Source organism: Sparus aurata, chromosome 11 (assembly GCF_900880675.1).
Source record: "Sparus aurata chromosome 11, fSpaAur1.1, whole genome shotgun sequence".
Taxonomy (NCBI): Eukaryota; Metazoa; Chordata; class Actinopteri; order Spariformes; family Sparidae; genus Sparus; species Sparus aurata.
The window spans coordinates 6935377-6952830 of NC_044197.1; the positions used below are offsets into that span (position 1 = coordinate 6935377).

At 43.2% G+C, this 17454-nt stretch overlaps 3 protein-coding genes across 10 annotated transcripts in view; 1 reads left to right on the forward strand and 2 right to left on the reverse strand.

Annotated features, from left to right (window-relative positions):
* The first annotated feature begins 292 nt into the window (after positions 1-292).
* cldn33b (claudin 33b) lies at positions 293-2046 on the forward strand. Its single transcript, XM_030432503.1, has one exon. The coding sequence runs from the start codon at positions 535-537 to the stop codon at positions 1186-1188; it is 654 nt and encodes a 217-aa protein (XP_030288363.1). The 5' UTR covers positions 293-534; the 3' UTR covers positions 1189-2046.
* A 3711-nt stretch (positions 2047-5757) lies between these two features.
* cldn34a (claudin 34a) lies at positions 5758-8900 on the reverse strand. Of its 3 annotated transcripts, XM_030432187.1 has the most exons (3): positions 8709-8874; positions 8499-8556; positions 5758-6901 (listed from the first exon to the last, which is right to left on the reverse strand). In XM_030432187.1, exon 3 carries the CDS (start codon positions 6808-6810, stop codon positions 6055-6057), a length of 756 nt encoding a protein of 251 aa, XP_030288047.1. In that variant the 5' UTR covers positions 6811-6901; positions 8499-8556; positions 8709-8874; the 3' UTR covers positions 5758-6054. The 3 variants fall into 3 exon arrangements, with proteins under 3 accessions (XP_030288047.1, XP_030288045.1, XP_030288046.1); XM_030432185.1 differs by lacking the exon at positions 8499-8556 and having other exon boundaries at positions 8709-8900; XM_030432186.1 differs by lacking the exon at positions 8499-8556 and having other exon boundaries at positions 5758-6898.
* A 91-nt stretch (positions 8901-8991) lies between these two features.
* shroom2a (shroom family member 2a) overlaps positions 8992-17454 on the reverse strand; it is a 38495-nt gene continuing 30032 nt past the window's right edge. For all 6 annotated transcript variants that reach the window (XM_030432180.1, XM_030432179.1, XM_030432178.1 and 3 more), the window contains 5 exons: positions 13841-14407; positions 12741-13301; positions 10926-11091; positions 10528-10800; positions 8992-10440 (listed from right to left, as the gene is read on the reverse strand). In XM_030432180.1, the coding sequence (XP_030288040.1) occupies positions 10168-10440; positions 10528-10800; positions 10926-11091; positions 12741-13301; positions 13841-14407 (1840 nt within the window). In that variant the 3' untranslated portion in view covers positions 8992-10167. The remainder of the gene's footprint in view (positions 10441-10527; positions 10801-10925; positions 11092-12740; positions 13302-13840; positions 14408-17454) is intronic.

Genomic DNA, 17454 nt, shown 5'->3' on the forward strand with positions numbered 1-17454 from the left:
AGATTTTATCTACAAAGGCAGCTCAGTTTATGTTAAAATTATCTTTGTTTGGCTCCTCTTCATAATATCTTGGCTGTGCTCTTTTGGGTTGGCCCCTACTCATTCGTTTGCTTATTTATTCAGTGACACCATCATCTCTTTGAATTCTCACAGGATGCACAAAAATGGGCATGAGGGAGTTAATGTCTTCCATAAAAATGCACCGTATGATATCCTATCTGCATTTAACGTGATCCCATGTGGCCGATCATCTCTGCCTCTGCCCCTGCTGCCCATTGGCACAGCAGCCGGAGCAGGAGGGCCGCAAAGGGGAGGGCCGAGCGGGCCCCCCTCTCCTCCCTGCAGCTGAAGATGTGTGCTCCTCTGAGTGGCAACTGTTTGTGAAGGAGCTCAGAGTCCAAAGCCTGAGCGGTCAAGTCTAATTATCAGGTGTTGCGAGCAGCTCTGGACGTCCGCTGGGCCCTCTCCATCTGAAGAAGAACTCTTGTGGCTCTGTCGAGCGTGGAGGCCAGAAAGGGAGAGAGAGGGAGAGAGATGGACACGTGCGCCTGCGCTTTGGAGCTGCTGGGGATGCTGGTGTTTCTGGGAGCGTGGCTGTGCGCCTTAGCCACCACTATCTCGCCGCAGTGGCTGACCATGTCCACCGCCCTGCTGCCGGTGGAGAGCTACGAGCTGGGCCTGTGGGAGACGTGCGTGGTCCAGGATGTCGGGGGCATGGAGTGCAGAGCTTATGACAGCCTGCTGGGTCTTTCCAGTGACCTCAAGCTGGCCCGCATCCTCATGTGCGCCTCCCTCGCTGTGGGGATGCTGGGAATGCTGGTGGCCATACCTGGACTTTACCTGGTGAACAGCTGTCACGGAGGCTTTCGCACCAAGAGGACTTTGACCATCATGGGAGGGGTGCTGGGGATGATTTCTGGAGTGCTGTGTCTGATCCCCGTGTCCTACATGGCCCACCTGGCCGTGATTCATTTCTTTGATGATAAAGTGCCCGATGTTGTGCCGCGGTGGGAGTTTGGCGATGCCCTGTTCTGCGGCTGGGCCGGAGGATTTCTTCTCATAGTGGCCGGGCTCCTGCTGGTCACCTCCTGCTTGTGTTCACAGGTGGAGCCTCAGCCTGTGCTGCAGCGGAGATACCAGGTCATGAGTACAGACGTGTCCTTCAGGAAGCGCTCAGAGTACGTTTAAGGGACCGATCATAAAATAATTACCTGCATATAGACTGACAGCACAACACAATCACATGTAGATTTGCACTGCGAACTGCTTTGAAATAATGATGTAAATATGCGGTTTTGTATCAAAGACGACATCCTGTGTCTAGGTTGCTTTGTCATTCACAGATCTTGTGCAACGGTGAAAACGAGACCTTCTACAGCACAGAAACACACCGAGCCCTCAGTTAGTTTGTGTGGCGACTGTTTTTACATGATTCAACTGCACAATGCAACATTTCAATTTGAAGGGGCACTATGTAGTTTTGTTCCCTCCATAACTGAATAAACAAGCTGTTCTCAGAGGAAAGTAAGGTCCCGGGAACACTGTTTGAAGCTAGAAAGGTGGCAGGGTCCGCCAAGTTGTGTCGTCCTTTAAGGTCAGTTTGTTTATTCAGTTTATTCAGTCATGAAAACAAAACACAGTTCATGGAGTTTGTTTAGTCAAAAATAAATCAGTCAATGAAGAAGCTTTATCTTCTGATTAGAATATATTCCCCAAAACTACATAGTGCACATTTTAAGGAACCAGCTGTGACCAGTAGAAATGAATATTTTTTTTAAAGAGATCTTTTATAAAAATGCTTTATATTCTGTTTTCTGGGGTGACTTCAGAATCTTTCTTTCATCAGTACAGATAAGAAACAATACTGTTTTTTGTTTGTTTGTTTGTTTGTTTTTACGTTAGCTTCTACAATGCTGTGATTGTAAGTTATTCTTGAGACTAAAGCATAGAAAGCACAAGCTATTGTGTGCCTGATTATGTTTACTCCTGTGCTGTACTGCGCAGCACATCCAGATGATTCACATAAAGAATTATATTGAAATTCTGTTCGAATGTTGTCTCTTTGTTTCTGTGTCGGAATATCCTGAATACGATCATTCATGTTGCTAAAACAGGAAGCCGTGGCATGAATTCCGTATGAAACAATGAGCGTGTTTCTACTCAGGTATGTCAGAAGTGGAAACATGTCCGTTCTTTTTGCTCTTTCCCCGCATAAACCCAGAGCCTATTTTGGTCCGAAGTGGTCCCTGGTCGCTCTGTAACCAAACGTCAAGCTGAGCAGAGGTGGAGGGCGGACTGAAAACCGCCGTCTTGGTCCATCAGGTGTGTCTGCGGCGGTGGAAACACAGCTTGAGACTAATTCCATCAGATTTCCTGGTCACTTGCTGAGCTAAGCTGTGTTTAATGAATGCTCTAATGGGCAGCGTGTACTGTGAAGAATGTAGAACAGGTTGCCCTCGCGGCTCTCGCTTTGACATAATTACACAAATTTGCCAAGGTCAGAGGGCGCTGCTGCTCTCTGCACTCCAGAACTGTCTGTATCATTTACATAGACACGGGTACAGTGACATGAACGCGTTATTGCATGGGAGGAGGATGACTTCTAAACCTCCACATCCTAATGATAATACTCTGTGCAGCGCTTATAGAATGAAGTTAATGAGAGATAATGATGTTGCCACAGGAGCATATGTTGCCTGAGAGGCCCGAGACATGACAGACTTTGCCTTTGAGGGTATAAAAAGTGGGAGGCAGTGAAAACAACCGCAGAGATGTTCTGTCTGATTACCGTAAGACTCCGAGTGCTGTGAGTCCAGGAAACGTGGCAGCACAAGGGGAAATGGGACGTTGTCTCCTAATGAGAAAATTATGTTTTAAATGCATCCGATTAAAAACAAACAGACCCGCTCTCTCTGAGGGGGTGATTAGTTAACTGCTGATCATGACTGCGACATGACCCTCCTCCACACTGATGGACGTGATCCAATCCTGAGTTCGGATTTTGATAAGATACGCAACATGATGGGAATGATAGTTTTGTGCAACACATCTCCGACTGCTCATCACCATCATAACTGATAAACCGTCAAGATAATGCAACACGATAACGAATGCATCATGTTGACCACATCCCCTTATCTGTCTTATCTGACGGGCAAGGACGAGAACAAACTGAGAGGAAGACAAGAACCAGCACAACAATTTAGAAACGCTGCACTGCTATCAAATTATTATCAGCAAAATGCAGCGAAAGCACCAAAAGTCTGTGCCCATGACTGAATGTACTGTGTCTGAACTACTTTATCTCCAAGTAGATAGTTCAGTCTGGTGGTGTCCAACCAAGGATTCAGGTTTCTGCTGTAAGCGTAACTCCACTCCAGTTTTACACATAACGTGTGTTTACAGGTCTTGGTGAGTACTAAACAACAGCATGAAGCCTTTTGTTGCTCCAGAGCTGCATGTAGTCTCATAAACTGCATCAAGTGATGTCACTCAGTGGCTAAATTGCATTGTGGGAAATGTTGGAAATGCACTTCAATCTTGCAAAAAGTGCATTTCTGTATTAGTGGAGTCTCAACACCTGGCACCTACATTACCCACAATGCAGCTGAGTGTCATCACTGGAGCCACAAAAGGCTTTTAATTGTATTTTCCACATATGCAGTAGCACTCCCCAAGACCTATACACACATTTTAATGTGTATAATTGGCGGACTTACCCTTTAAGTACAGTACCTGAGCAGGTGTAGTAACTCTCCACCCCTGGCTACACATGGAGATGGCACCGACTGTGTACGGTCTGTATCTGATCTTGGTGTCTCCGATTGATTGCAGGAGATGATAATAGAATATACATGATGCAATAAAGCTAATCTGTTGGGAACTTCACCACCGATCAGCATCTCTTAAATCGAGTTGGAAATAAAATAAAAAATGTCATCAGTCGAGGTTAAAATGTCACCTTTGTTAAATTATGACGATCAATTTCTCAGAGCAGCCTTATCAGTGCTGCTACGTTTGACATTATTGCTGATAGAGTAAACGACTTAGCACGACAGATTAGATAAAACGTAACCATCAGGCTTATCTGTGGAGGGGAATGTGCAAACGAGTGGGAGGAGGGTGAAGACAGAGATGAAGGACGGACTGAGAATTATTCTAAAATGAAATACCTTCCCCAAAGGTCTTATCTGGAGGAATGTTTTTTTTAATAATATTCAGTTAGACTCAGCTAATTAATACCGGTGGTTCCCCAGCTACATATTACTGGCACCGAGCGTGCAGTTTCTGTCTGTGTGTGATAAACAGTCTTGCAGGAGCGGTCCGAGCAGGTCTACCTTTCATCCACTTCTGGGACTTGTGTTTTTGACAGAGAGCTGTGCTCGGCTGAAGAGGGCCTTTTGTTCCGCCTCCAGAGAGGTGCAGCGGGCCACTTGGCTACAGAGTGTGTGCGTGTGCATGTGTGTGTCCAGCTCCCTGGCAACAATCACCACTGTGAGGCGGCCCCCTCTCCATGCTCACATGCCTGCTCTCGTCAGCCTCCTACCCGGGTCACATGAGCAGGGCCCCCAGTCAACCTGACCTGCTGAGATCCCTCCTCACATGGGGCCCGTTAGAAGCCCACACCTTGGCATGTCATGTCTCCTCCCCCGGCCTGTGGGGTGATAATGCTGATCAGTCATTGAAGGAAATCCTGAGATTGCTTACTCTGGACAACACTATTGGATAACACCGGAGAGATAAACTTTGTTATTATAACACCTGTCCTTGAACTCTGGCAACATAAATCTATTACAGCTTTAATCACCTCACAGCAGCCGCATGAAGTTAAAATAGAGTCTAGCTGTGTACATGTTATTAATAAAACAGCAGGAAACCAGATCATTAAGTACAAAATCAAATCAGCTATAATCATAAATAAATATATAAATATCATATATAAAGAGCCAGCACAAAATGGATGACGGAGATACAAGTAGCCTGAGCGCTAACATGAGCTAAATGCTTCCTGTCAGGAGTAAGTGAAAACCAAAAGAGAGCTGAAAGTATTCAGAGTATTTTTTTCATCAGGTGGACACAAACAAAGCACAGAATAAATGCTAACGTTGCTCCATATCTGCTAAACCCTCCACCGTACGTTAGCTTCCCAGAAAAAAAATTGCGACAACATGCTTGTTAACAACATTTTAATCTAAAAGAAACTTCCTGCAGGAATTAGTAAAAACCAAACCAGCTGTTCGTTAGCTTCCCAGTACAAGTGGCAGACAGAATACTGGTGATCATGGTGGAGCACACAGCAGCTAAAAAGCTAACTTAAGCCAGACAAATTCCTTAAGGAGTTACTACAAACCAAAGCAGGGTGGAAATGAGCATTAAAATTTAACTTACATTCATCAAGTGGATGTAAACATAACTCCAAATAAATGCTAATTTGTTGTATATCTCCTTACCCCCCCCCCCCCGTACTGTACGTTAGCTTCCCAGCACAAATGGCAGACTGACACCGTTAGCGACAACGAGCTTGTTAACATAGTGGCGCCTTTAGCAGCTAAATAGCTAACGTAGTTTAAAAAAACTTCCTTCAAGAGTTAATAAAAACTAAAACAGAGCTTAAATTGGAGTTACATTCATCAGTTGGACATAACAAAACTCAGAATAAGGCTGATGTTGCTCCACTGTGCTTTAGTTAGAACACAGTGGCACATTTAGCAGTTAAAGAGCTAACTAGAGCTAAAAAACTCCCTTCAGGAATTAATAATACCGGTATAAATGATCATCAATATGATACAGTGGACAGAGACTCAATCAGATTTAATTTTTCAGATTGTGATTCGGTGACAGTGAATTCTTGACTGTCATTCTGGATGATGCTGTGTTTTACTAACAGCTTCCTGGATTGATGTTAAACTCATACGTCCATTTCAACTTTTGTGATTCAGCAGCAGTGTTCCTTAAATATCATTTTTATTCTCTGTAATGGTCCAAGTCTCTTTATCAGTGATGAAAAAGGTGAAACTCCCAGATTATAGATTAGTATTCTGTTCTGTTCTGTTATCATGAGGCCTCTTCGCTGTTAAATGCAGGATTATCTCTGCCATGGCTGTCTCCATTCGGCAAACCATTTTTCTGTGCCAGTGTCGTTTCTGTCCAGGGACTGTGGAGGGGGTCTCCGGTGTCTCTGGGGGCCTCTGAGCTCAGGGCCTTCCAAGCGTAGCGATAGGAAAGGAAAAGCAGCCCGCCGATGAGCATCAATATGGAGGCTAAGATGCCCAATGCGATGGCTGAGCCAACATGCTGCCTGACAGGAGCTGCGGGGAGGTTGTACTCAGGAGGAAAGTTTATGGCGCTGTTATTCAGCACAGAGGTCATGTTCCACACCAGCGGCACCAAGCTCAACGTCCCCGTCAGCACATACAGGGTCCCTGCCAGCAAAAACATTGGTCGTATGTTCCTACGATCCGCCACAGAGAAGTAGACCATCCTCATCGCCAATGCACCGATGATGTTCGCTGCCAGGCCGCAGATCACCGCCAGCATGATCAGCACCTGAGCCACGGGGATCTCTGTAGGAAGGAAGTCGTCCGAGATGCTGAGGCTCTGACAGTTCTCGAACTGGGGGAGGACTTGACTGTAGAAACAGGCCCTCCAGATACCCACCCAGGCCACGCCCGAGGTGACGACCGACACGTCTTCCACTTGCCACAGCCGCCACTCGTTGAGGCCGGCCGTGGCCATGATGAGGATCCATGCCAGAAACCCGGCGGCCAGGCCCAGGAACTGCCGGTGAGCTGTGTGAGCCAAGTAGATCATCCTGCCCAGAGTGACGTCTAACGCTCAGAGACCGATGGATGCCTCAATCATTGGTGAGCTCAGGCAACGTGCCTGACCCCCATCACACCTGCTGAAAGAACGCCACTGTGTTAAAATGGCTGAAACTCCAAAATTATTATTGTGGTATAATTTTCAGTCAGGCTTTGGAGGAATTAAGGGGCAGAAATGAAATATAACATTCATATTTATGTTTTCATCAGTGTATAACGTGTAAGGATCGTTGGGTGCTCAGCTCCCACTAAAACCGTCACACTAGACCTTTAACTTGACACGTTTTAACACTGTTTTCTGTCTAAAATTCACCTCGTACGTGATGATGAGAAACTAAGAAGATGATAAAAGGATAGCTGCATACTTCAACGTGTGATGGTGCCTTGTGCCAAAGGTACACATCAGGAGGAACCTTGAAAAGGGCAAAATAAATGAATAAATACAGATTTCCTTAATTAGACACATACTGCTCGTGGTATATAGGAATGTAGATAATTTTATCAGCTGAGGATTTGAGATAACTACCTCAGACATCTCGCCTCCAGACCAATAAAAAAAAAATAAAACGAGATAGGAAATATTACCAGGCAGCAAAAGAATATTATAGAGCCCCCACTGACCCTCACACAAAGCCCCCCAAAACAACTAATACATAATCAAATACATAAACTTATGCGAGCCAGTTTTTCAGAGTGTCAGTACGGTTGATTAAACACAACTCTGTTTGGGAATCTGCTTCATGTGAGCAGACTGTAAACAAAAACACGGCTTTAGAACTACATCTAGACACTCAAGCTCCTCTACAAACGTCAGCAATAGTTCCGCCAGATGAATTATGTGAACTTTAGACGAGTAAAGTCGATTACAGCCGATAAAATTAGCAACCCCCAATGACACTCTCTGGGGTTTTGTGTGTTTGAAGTGTTTGAAATGGCAATATAAAAATACTGGGTTACAAATCAACATGTAAGTGAAGGTCAATAAATCAAGTTTACTATGAGTCTCTGTGTATTCATGTGTTACAGAGCCCACGGTGGGGAGAAGGATGTATGGAGACGTATGCTTTTGATTTTTTAGATACATTAACATAGACGGATTATTTTTGAAGGCCTAATCTTAAGAGGAAAAAAAAGTGTGATGTTAAATATTAACTACAGTCTTCCTGCTGTTCTCTGTTACCAGCCAAGCACAGTCCTGTCTTGTTGTCATATTATATTTACCAGTTACCAAAAATGTAACATTTTAAGATGTCAAAGTTTAGCACATTTTTTCCCTGCGGTATCAAAAATGGTATTGGAATGTCAATATTTTCATGGTATTGTGTTTAAGTTTGAAAATCCAATATAGTAACAACTCTAGAAACCTCATATTCATCTGTACCTGCAGTTATTCTACTTATCTTCCAGGATCAGTTTGCATACACTAAGAATTTTAATTGTTTTTATACAAGTATACAAACACTAACATTTATTCAATGGTGGAAGAACTTGGCAACTAAATACTTGATCCTTTTATTTCTTTAGACAATAGTCCGCGCTGGACTCTTTTGGCAGAGTCATCTGAAAAGCCCAGCTCGTATATTCCAAGTTTCTCCTACACTATCGAGGATATAAACATATAGTCAATAGTCTAACAATATAAAATCAACAAATCCAATACGTTGAAGAAGAAATCACCTTAGCAAGTTTTGGATGAAGATTCGAGTGTTGATCAGTCATGTAGAGAATAAATCTCCTGCAGTGGAAGTGTCGAGAAAGCTTGTTTTACTGTAACCTCAGCTGCACCCGCACACGAGCTTTACTGTAGCACACTCGTTAATGATTGTCCATTTAAATCTCTGCAGTAAAATAAAACAACCCTCTGTAAAGTCTTGTCATTTCACTCACTTTGATGCGTCTCAAGTTCAGATTTCTTGCTGTCAGTATCCACTGGATGCTTCCACGGACGCCGGATTAACCACAGGTGAAACGGTTCTAGCGGACGGTTCACATGTTGCTTTGGTTATGTGAGAGGAAGACTGTCACACCTGACTGTTAAAGATAATCCCTTTCATGTCAAAGTCTTCGGCTTCCACACAATCAGGAGAGAGGAGGGTGTGGTGGGGTTAATGAATGACGAGGAAGAATGAGCTGATCGCTGAGCAGAAATCAATCAAACACGACTACCGCGTGATTCCAGCAGACTCTTTATTTGATATAAAGGAGCACAGCTGATAAAGTGTTAAGAGTCGGGCTGTAGCAGTGCATGAAGCGTGTGAAAGTCATATTCTCAAATGTGCAGAACAAACATCCTCCAATTGGGAGACTTATTTAATCCTTACAGTCTGAAATTTAGACATTTGATAACTGAAGTTCAAGCTGGTCAAAATGCAATGATTCATCAACCAGAGCAATTTTTTTTTTAGTAACAACTGTGGTAACTATGCATTCACCATCTGCACCGTGAATAACAAAAAAAAAACAAAAAAACACAGTGAAATAATAAAACAAAATACAGAAACACTTGGTCAACTTATACGTGGCGATATCATCATCTAAACAAATGTATTTTCAGAGCAGCACTATAACGGATGCAACGTGCAGACGTGGATGAAAAGACCGGACAGTGTTGGCAGTGACTCTCCAGGCACTTCAAATGTGGATTTCACTTGAGTTAAAGTCTGGATGTGAAGTGCTACCATTCTTCTTCTTCTGTTTAGTGAAGTTGAACAAGTGCTCTTTAAAACGTATCTGCACACCTTTCCTTCAGGTACATTCACTTACATCCCACTGAGGAAAAAGGTTCTTCAGTGGGCACGAAGTTCTTAGTAAAAAGGCCACTAGTTTATATATAAATGTTAACAAGAAACCTTTGTGTTTATTGAAATATTCGGCCAGATTTTATGGGTAATGTGAAAACATTTTTTTTTAGAATTTAAACATAAAACATGATAAATACTCCTAGTTGCTCAGCGTGTAACACACTTCAGGTAGCACTGCTGCAAATCAGTTGAAGATAAAATACTGTCCCCTCCTGCGCGGATTCAAAAGGCTACAATAAATTACTAAAAAGAAAAACAAAAAACAAAATCGTAAAAATAAAAACAAAGCAAAAATGGCGTGAAAGACTTTAGATACAGTGGTTGGTTGATGCCAGGAAGAGCAGCACTTAAGGATGCTGTCAGTCCAGGTGATGTTATAGAAGTCCATGAAGTAGTAAGACGTGCTCGAATGAGGCTTCACAGAACTAAAAAAAAAAAAAAGTCCCAACAGGTTGTCTCTGCAGATTCCTCATCTCTGTCTCCCTCTGCTGGACAACTCGGAGCAACATGACTAGTCTTATCAGAGTTCATCAGTGTCCATTGCTTCAAAAGGCCAGCCTCTGCTCTATGGGCAGACTGTCCATCAGACACTTGAGCTGCTCCTCGCCCAGTTTGATTTTATCCTCAAGCTTGCGCTGCTCGATGATGAGCGCAGACTTCATCTTGACAAAGTGCTCGTAGTCCGTAAGGCTGTCCTCCTGCAGGCAGTTGCCCAGGATCTCGTAAACCGCGCGTTCTCTGCGGTCCAGGTTCTCCTTCAGCTCCTTCGCGTCCTCGTGCTGTCGAATCAGCAGCTTCCTCTTCTCAACCAATGTACGCTGCGGATGAAAGAAACATATTAGGATTTCTGTGGGATGAAAAAAAGCTTCTTCTTCTTCTTCTTCTGATCTTCTTTATTTACTCACCCTCTCCTCAGCAGTAGCGTCCTCCTCCAGACTGTTCAGGGCATTCTCCACTCTGGCCAGGCGGCCTGACAGGGACAGCAGCAGGCTCACCACCTTGTCCAAGTCCCCGACAAACATCCTGAACTTGTCCAGCTCGTTGGGTTTGCAGACATCCTGGACTCGGGCCTCCACCTCGTCACCCAGAGCGTTGTTGTCGAGGATGTCCTCCTGAAGACTCTCCCGTGCCTCCCGCAACACTTGAAGCTTCTTGCTCAGGCTGTCGATCAGCTCTTGCTGAGAAAACAGAATACAAAAACAAAACTCCCATGAAACAGGCCTGTAATCTCATCTTTCTCATCTGTTTTCAGGTTGTGAGCAACACTAAATACGAATTAGTTCCTTCTGTGAGTGTGTGGTACCTTCTTGTTGGCCAGGTCAATGTCTAGTTCATCTTCAGAGTCTTCCTCCTCCTGCTCCTGCATGTCCTTCATCTGAAGAAGGAGCTCAGCTTTGGGAGCAGATGTGCTGTAATATGTAGAGCTGGTCACCATGGTGACAGCTGCCGCCATACTGTCCTCCTTTTCCCTGAGATACAAATGACAAATAAAGTTTTTTACATTTGCAAACCAAATAAGAGACACACAGGTTGAGCTGCAACGATTAATTGAGCAGTTTAAAGATTAAAATAAAAAATAAAAAACACAAACAAAATGCGAGAACCCCTCATATACAAACAGATTTGTTCTTTAGTGGCATATACGATGTTCTCGGTCTTCTAATTTTTTCTGAAGAACCCAACGCAGTGTCCTTACCCTTTATTATCTGAGGTTTTGTATGTTTTTCATAAAACACATTACAACCATTACTTTAAGATGAATATTTCAAATTTCCTGCCAACTTGCTAACTAGTTTTCATGCATGCTCCTGAACACACCAAACGTCGACCATTTTTTCATTTATTTTTGATCAAATCTTTATCTACTTTTCATATAAGTTGAGCTTCTCTACACTCTTTCCATGATCCTCCTGGCAACATGAGAAGTATGGTTGGGAATCACATCTTGTATGATATCCCATCATCCATCTCCATATCATACCGACTGTCATATCACCATTATGAATCACTTTGATTTAAAAAAAAAAAGTTTATTCATGTCACAAACTTCTGCCTATGTTTTTGATAACATGTGGTGCTGCTACTTTGATGTAAATTGCAGCAGTAGCAATATTATTCAGTATTTTCGGCTCAACTAACACGACTACTGACACTGTTGCATTTGTATGCTGACTCAAGACAGCAGCAGTGTGAAATTATACTCATTGGCAACATTTTTGTGAATTAAATTACGAAAATAAAATAATTGTCGTGATCATGTCCATACTCATGAGGAGGAGGTATTCATCTGGTTAGAACAAATGATTTAATTATGTTTGTGCAGTTAAAGAATGTGGTGAACCTGACTTCAGGTCAGTAAAAAGGGATTCAGGAAGAATTTTAAAAGTTCCTACACGAGGTCTGAAGACTTTCTTCGGACTGCCCTTAAAATATTGCACAAGTCTATAAATGTCTTTGACTGAGCAAAATATGTTGTTTGAGCAGTGTCACTGCAATGTGCGCCTGTGCAATATTTAGATCGCAGGACGTGCAATGTCAAGTGAGGCAATTTAACTCAAAGTTGTCATGCTAACTTCTTTTTTGCTGCTTGATACAAAAGCAGAACTTGCAAGGTTCTAATTTTTCATCACTAATTTACTAAATGAGTTTGCTAATTCAATCTAATTGAGTATGATTGATACAATGCACACTGTATGATTCTTCCATCAAAATAGGCCCTAATTTGGTTGTTTGGCAAAAATACGCTCCCCTCCAAAATCCCTCCTAATCATTCTGAAATGCTTCATTCCTTCCAAATAGAGCAATTCAACTCATCTGTTATTGCAATGTCATTTTTTTCCAACATTGCGCAGCCCTACTTCAAAAACACACACAGATGACTAAAAGAGTTTTACAATTTGATTCTCCAGCAGTCACTACATTTTAGCTTTGCACATATACTAACTGCAAATGCTGAGAGTGAATACACACACTTTAGGTAAAACAAGCGAAGGAAAGCAGGTAAGCTGCTATATGGACAAATTAAGTGCCTTTTGAACAAGGAACTTGGATGCATGTAAGAAACAACTCCAAAAGATCACAGACATAAACAGATATAAAGCTCAAGTGCGAGGCTGACCTTTCCTCAGCAGGCCGGGGGACCGTCTGTTTCGGGGACACCTTCCTGCGCTGGTGAGCTCCCTCCAAGAGCTGCTCCTCCTGAGGGAAGATCCCCTCCATCAAGTCCATGGTGGTCTTCATCTTGCTCTGGTCAAGAATATCAGCCAGTGATTTATCCTTCCCCATGATGTCCCTGGCCAGCTCCTCTCTCTTTTGATCCTCAGACAGTCCTGAGATTACGGTCACCCTGCTGGGCTCGTCTGCAGGCTGCTGACCGGTAGAGTTGATGTGATCTTTAACAGTGTTCATGTATGCCTCTGCCTGATGCTTTGGGTCCGTCCGAGCGGCCGGCGTACTGTCGGGCTCCTTCTGGCGAGTAAAGGCGCAGAAGACCGAGTCCTGCCCTGCAGCTCCCAGACTCCCCAGCCTGGTTCCACCAGGACCCTCAGCCTCAACAGTAGGAGTGTCGGTGTGCTGCAAAAACGGACTCTTCTCCTTCTCTGTGACTCCTTCTGAGTGGACAATCCTGATGGGCACTTTCTTCACAGCAGAAGTTTGGTTTTCTATCACATGCTCCATCCTGAAATGTCAGAGAAAGTGAGAGAAACTTACAAACAGAGGAACAAAGATTTCTCTCTAAAAAGGATAAAAAAGGCTGATTTAAAGTTTCACTGCATGATGGCAACTGGGATTTTTTCCATGGCCAGCACGCTGGAATATCCCAGACATGTGGACTCCTCCCACCACTTTGGTTTCTGCTAGCTGTAATGATCCTTCTGCACAGTCATAAGTTCACTACAGATGATATCAATTAGTTCTGGATCAAGAGGATGAATAAGCAGCTTCACAACAGGGGTATTTAGACTACATTTTACATTTTCAGCAGTTAGCTCAATTATCCCCAAACCACCAGTGGCTTTTATAAAAATGTAGAGAATCCCTCTAATTTACTGCGGCTTGATAGCACTCACATGCTTATTCTACAAATACACGGACCCTCAATAAGCTCCTTTGTAAAGGCAGCATAAAGACACGATCAGTGGAGGAGTTTCAGTCACTGTACTCTGACTTCACTCAGTGCAATGCTAAACACATTTTGAGTAAATAAAGAAAGTTTACCCGTTTGTGTCTTCATCCTGAAGAGAGAGCGGCGGCTTGTCACTGAGTCTCTGAGGGGAAAACTGTGGAGATGGAGAGCGCTGTCTCTCCATAGTTGCAGGCCCTGAGTGTCTGTGGGAGGAAGCTGGGGGAGAGGAGGCAGGCTGAGGATTGGATGTTGACAGATGATGTACTGCCCCTTGTCCTTTGTCCACAAGTCCTTTGCCCTGCTCAGAATCTCCCTTTGCAGCGTGGGAGGGGGCAGAGGCGGAGTTAGGAGAGCTGTGGGTGAGGATTTCGCTCTGGGAACCAGTGTCGACCTCTGGGCATCTGGGTGGGTTCTCCAGCACAGGGGGCTTCCTCCTCAGCCCAGATGGAGTCTCGGTGTGGCCCTCGGGCTGAGGTCCAACAGACTCTGTGACACTGTGGGAGATAAATGTGGGTCTGTGGTTCACGGTAGCCGGGGCAGCTCTGTCTCTGCTGTCAGGGTTGGCTCCTGTCATGGGCGGAGGGGGTGGCGCTGAGTAATGTTCAAACTCCACAGGCTTTTCTCTCACTTTACAGTCAGCGGGCCCTCTGTCAGAGAACCTGAGGAACACAATAGAAAGCTTTTAATTACACACTGAGCAACAGCCAGGCAGCACGAACTATCATCTGCAGCTCAATCAAATAACACACTGTTGCAGAGGCCCTGCTCGACTCTACAGCAGCCACTATGATTATGCCAGCATGACAAGACACACGTCTCCCTCTCTGCTGCTGCAGGCCTCCTCCCTGGTAACTGTTCAGCTGGCAGCCTGAAGAGGAATATTTCAGTTCCCACAAGTCAGCAAAGAGGAATAAATAATCCTCCAGTGCAAAGCATCAAGACTGGATCACTTTTTCCTGCCTGATTCACATCTACACTTTTAACTGTTTGTAGGCAAGTTTGACACTGAAGGGGAGCAAGAGTTTTAAGCAATATTATGTAACTTTTTGATGTCAAAATAACAGCTTCAACATCATGTTAGTACAGTGTCTTGTAATAAGGTGACTGTCTCAGCCAGTCCGCGCCCCATCACTTGTTTCTGGCCTATGTAACTTCAATGAGAGAATCACAGCGTTACGTACATGTTTACTTCAAGTTTTCAACTCACAACATTGTTACAATGTAATGAGTTTTGTTTGTAGTTAGCATCCGCATTACAGCTCACAAAAACAGGACTGGGATCTGAATTCATGACAGTGGTGTTGCACTCAATTTCTACATTATGTTGCTTTAATATCTGGAGATCACAGGAATCATTACAGGCTTGAAGCAAATTCACTGCAGGTTCAAGGTTCAATATATAAGAATTGGCTGTTGAAGAATCTGTTGAATCTGTTGAACTGACCCCCCAAAATAGGGTCAACATCAACATTAACTGCTCAGACTGTATTCTTTTTATGGCTGCGGCCACTCTTAGCTTGTTAGCTCAATTAGCCATGCAGCTAGTAGGCGTATTAGTGTTAATAACGCTAGCGCATGACCTTTGGACTGGTTTTCAGGCACGGTATTGCTGGTTAACATGCTATTTAGTCGATATCTCTGCAACACAATACATAAATGTCTTTAACATAAAATCATGTTCACTAATTTTTAATGTTTTTAAACAATACATATTACACATTGCACCTTTAACATAAGGCACAATCACCTAGAAAGAAACACTTTAGTGAGATAAGGGAATTTTTCACTGGTTTCTCTAAGTTTTGTCGTTGTTTTAGCTAACTTTCATTTTGCGGTTAGGAATCCCGACCCTCTTCTCTACACGAACAGGACGTATATGACCATGAATGTGTAGCCGTTATCACCAAAATCAGCAGCAAACCGGAGAATCCTGCTCTCTACGTCTTAACGAACAGACAGGACCACCTCTTTGTTCTCTGTCTTGATTTGATAAAGTGGGCAGGGATACCAGAAAATCTACTCTCTCCTTGACTACACGAGCAGGAGGGGATGTGTTACTGACCAAATACTCTATAACAGTGATTACTATTGGAAAACAGAGCTATTTAACACTTATTTAAAACAAAAAATAGATCACATCAGCTTTATGTATTACAAGCGAGAAACACCTTGTATTCGTTTTTTTTGTTTTTGTTTTTTAACTTACTTTTGAAGTAGCATTTTCTCCGGTACAAAGACTTGAGGCAGTGTGTGTGCTGTGTCTTGGCATAATATTACCATTACAAAACAACACAGTGGAATGTTGACTTGCATGCTTTTGTCTGGATCTAATGACAATCTGCCAAACTGTGGTTTCACACACACAGATTACATTTCCAGGCATGCTCAGATACAAATTTAATTGAGAGCGCTCAGAGAACATTAAAAGATAAATCACACAGGACAAAACTGTACCGACTCTGCAGTCACGAGATACAGCGCTGTGACAGACAGATGCCATAACTCAAAACTCCCAATTGGAACTCTTACAAGCTGTGACAAGTCACCCAATGAACAACTGTTGCTGCAGCTTGCACCCTCCCTCGTGCCTCAGCCTCAACTCTACATAGAGTGTGAGAAAGTTACCTCATGGAGACGTGAAATATGATGCCAGGGATATGACTTCAGTGTCCGATAGGTGGATATGAGTAATGGTAACATGATGTAGGCATTTAACTAATAACATATATTAATGTAAGAAGCGACTATTTATTTATCAACGAGGATACACAACACAGAAGAAACACAGTTATCTATGTGTGCTATGATACAGCATTTCTAGGCAGTCAACAGCTTTTGTCTCTAAGCTATTTTATTTTTTCAAACTAGCTTTAATATGGGCAGAGTTGGATCAAATACAGTACATATTTCAAGAGGTATGAAAAAGTAATCAATGTATGAACTCACCCTATGAGATGTTTCACTAGTGTCATTTCCATAGAAGAGTGTGTAAAAGCGAGTGTGCCTGCTGCTGTGTGTCTGCTGGTTCTCTGTGACAGAAGCCACCTGTTGGTATCTTTTTACACTTGTATCAATATAACCCTAACTGGGTGGAGCACGCCTCACTTAGCTCATCTCCCCGACTTTTCAGACAATAACATCCTCCGTATTGTTGTTGTAATGCAAATGTGGGTATCAGATGGTGATCCGCCTCCTACAATGAGATTGCTCAAGATGAGATACTCTACACCCTTGAAAGAGTTTCACCTTTGGGAAGTTTAGATAATGCACAAAGGCCCCTGAATAACTGGTTACAGACCATGAAGTCATCTTGACCACGTCACTGTACATAGTTTAAGGATGATTCGGAGTAACTGGCGCAAAAGACAATAATGTTATTGTTCTTTCAAAACTGATACCAGGAAAATATGCTCACAACACATAGATCAAGTACATACCGTATATTACTGTGTAAACCTGCATTTCAAAGCATGAAACTCCATTAAATTTAGGGGACTAACAAGAAACAGAATAAAAAATGAGGGTCCAAATCCAAGTTAAAGAGGGCAAGACATCCTGGCTTTGGATATATGTCAAGCGCCAAAAATGCTGGATGTTACACTTGCAAAGCTGAAGCATATTTGATTAAAACCCTCCCTGTCTGGTAGATACCCACTTCTTTCAAACTGCTCTACTCAAATTTGTAGCTCAAGCACGAAAAATTAAA